General features: G+C 41.6%; 1 protein-coding gene across 1 annotated transcript in view; it reads left to right on the plus strand.

Annotated features, from left to right (window-relative positions):
• The window catches only part of mrs2 (magnesium transporter MRS2), an 11,892-nt gene that overhangs the window by 7,088 nt on the left and 4,136 nt on the right, over window positions 1–668 (plus strand). Inside the window, exons 6-7 of the mRNA XM_035672434.1 lie at window positions 24–154; window positions 368–484. Coding sequence (XP_035528327.1) covers window positions 24–154; window positions 368–484 — 248 coding nt within the window. The remainder of the gene's footprint in view (window positions 1–23; window positions 155–367; window positions 485–668) is intronic.

A 668-nucleotide genomic window follows, 5' to 3' on the forward strand; every position in this document is an offset into this window, starting at 1 on the left:
TCCTCATGCATCTTTGTCAATAGGTAAACACTCTACAAACACGGCTGAATGATGTCGAACCAGTAATAATGGACACATTGGAATCCCTCGTTGATCCTAAAATCCTTTCCGCTGATAGAAGTAAACTGCATATACTGCTGCAGAACAGCAAGAGGTAAAGCACACCATATAAACCATATACGCTGGTATAAGTTTGTAAATGCTCTTTATAAATGAGGGTAGACGGCCTGAGCATTGCAATGCTTCACTAATCAGGTGTGGCATGCCTCAAGGCTCAGGCTCAACATGGCAGCGTTACTACTACGTATTCAAGTATTGTCTCGTCTGCCTCTCTCCGTTCACCTCTTTTCTCTTGTGCCACCGACAGCTTATCAGAGTTGGAGACGGACATTAAAGTTTTTAAGGATTCCTTGCTGAAGATTTTGGATGAGGACGAGATCATTGAAGAACTCTGTCTGACCAAGTGGACAGACCCAAGAGTTTTGTATGTCACACATGCACTCACATACACTTAACACGAATGCTAAAAGTAGTTCTTTTTAAAAGGACCTTTAAAGTCCACAGTCAGTGGCTGCAGTAGAAGAAAAGAAAGGTATACGACTTTGTTGATCCCTAAGTATTAAGTAGTAAGTGAGTCTTTTTCTCCTTCAAGCAATGTTTTTCCTCCG

The sequence above is a fragment of the Morone saxatilis genome, unplaced genomic scaffold (assembly GCF_004916995.1).
Source record: "Morone saxatilis isolate NCDOM2014 unplaced genomic scaffold, NCSU_SB_2.0 Contig24, whole genome shotgun sequence".
NCBI classification, from domain to species: domain Eukaryota; kingdom Metazoa; phylum Chordata; class Actinopteri; family Moronidae; genus Morone; species Morone saxatilis.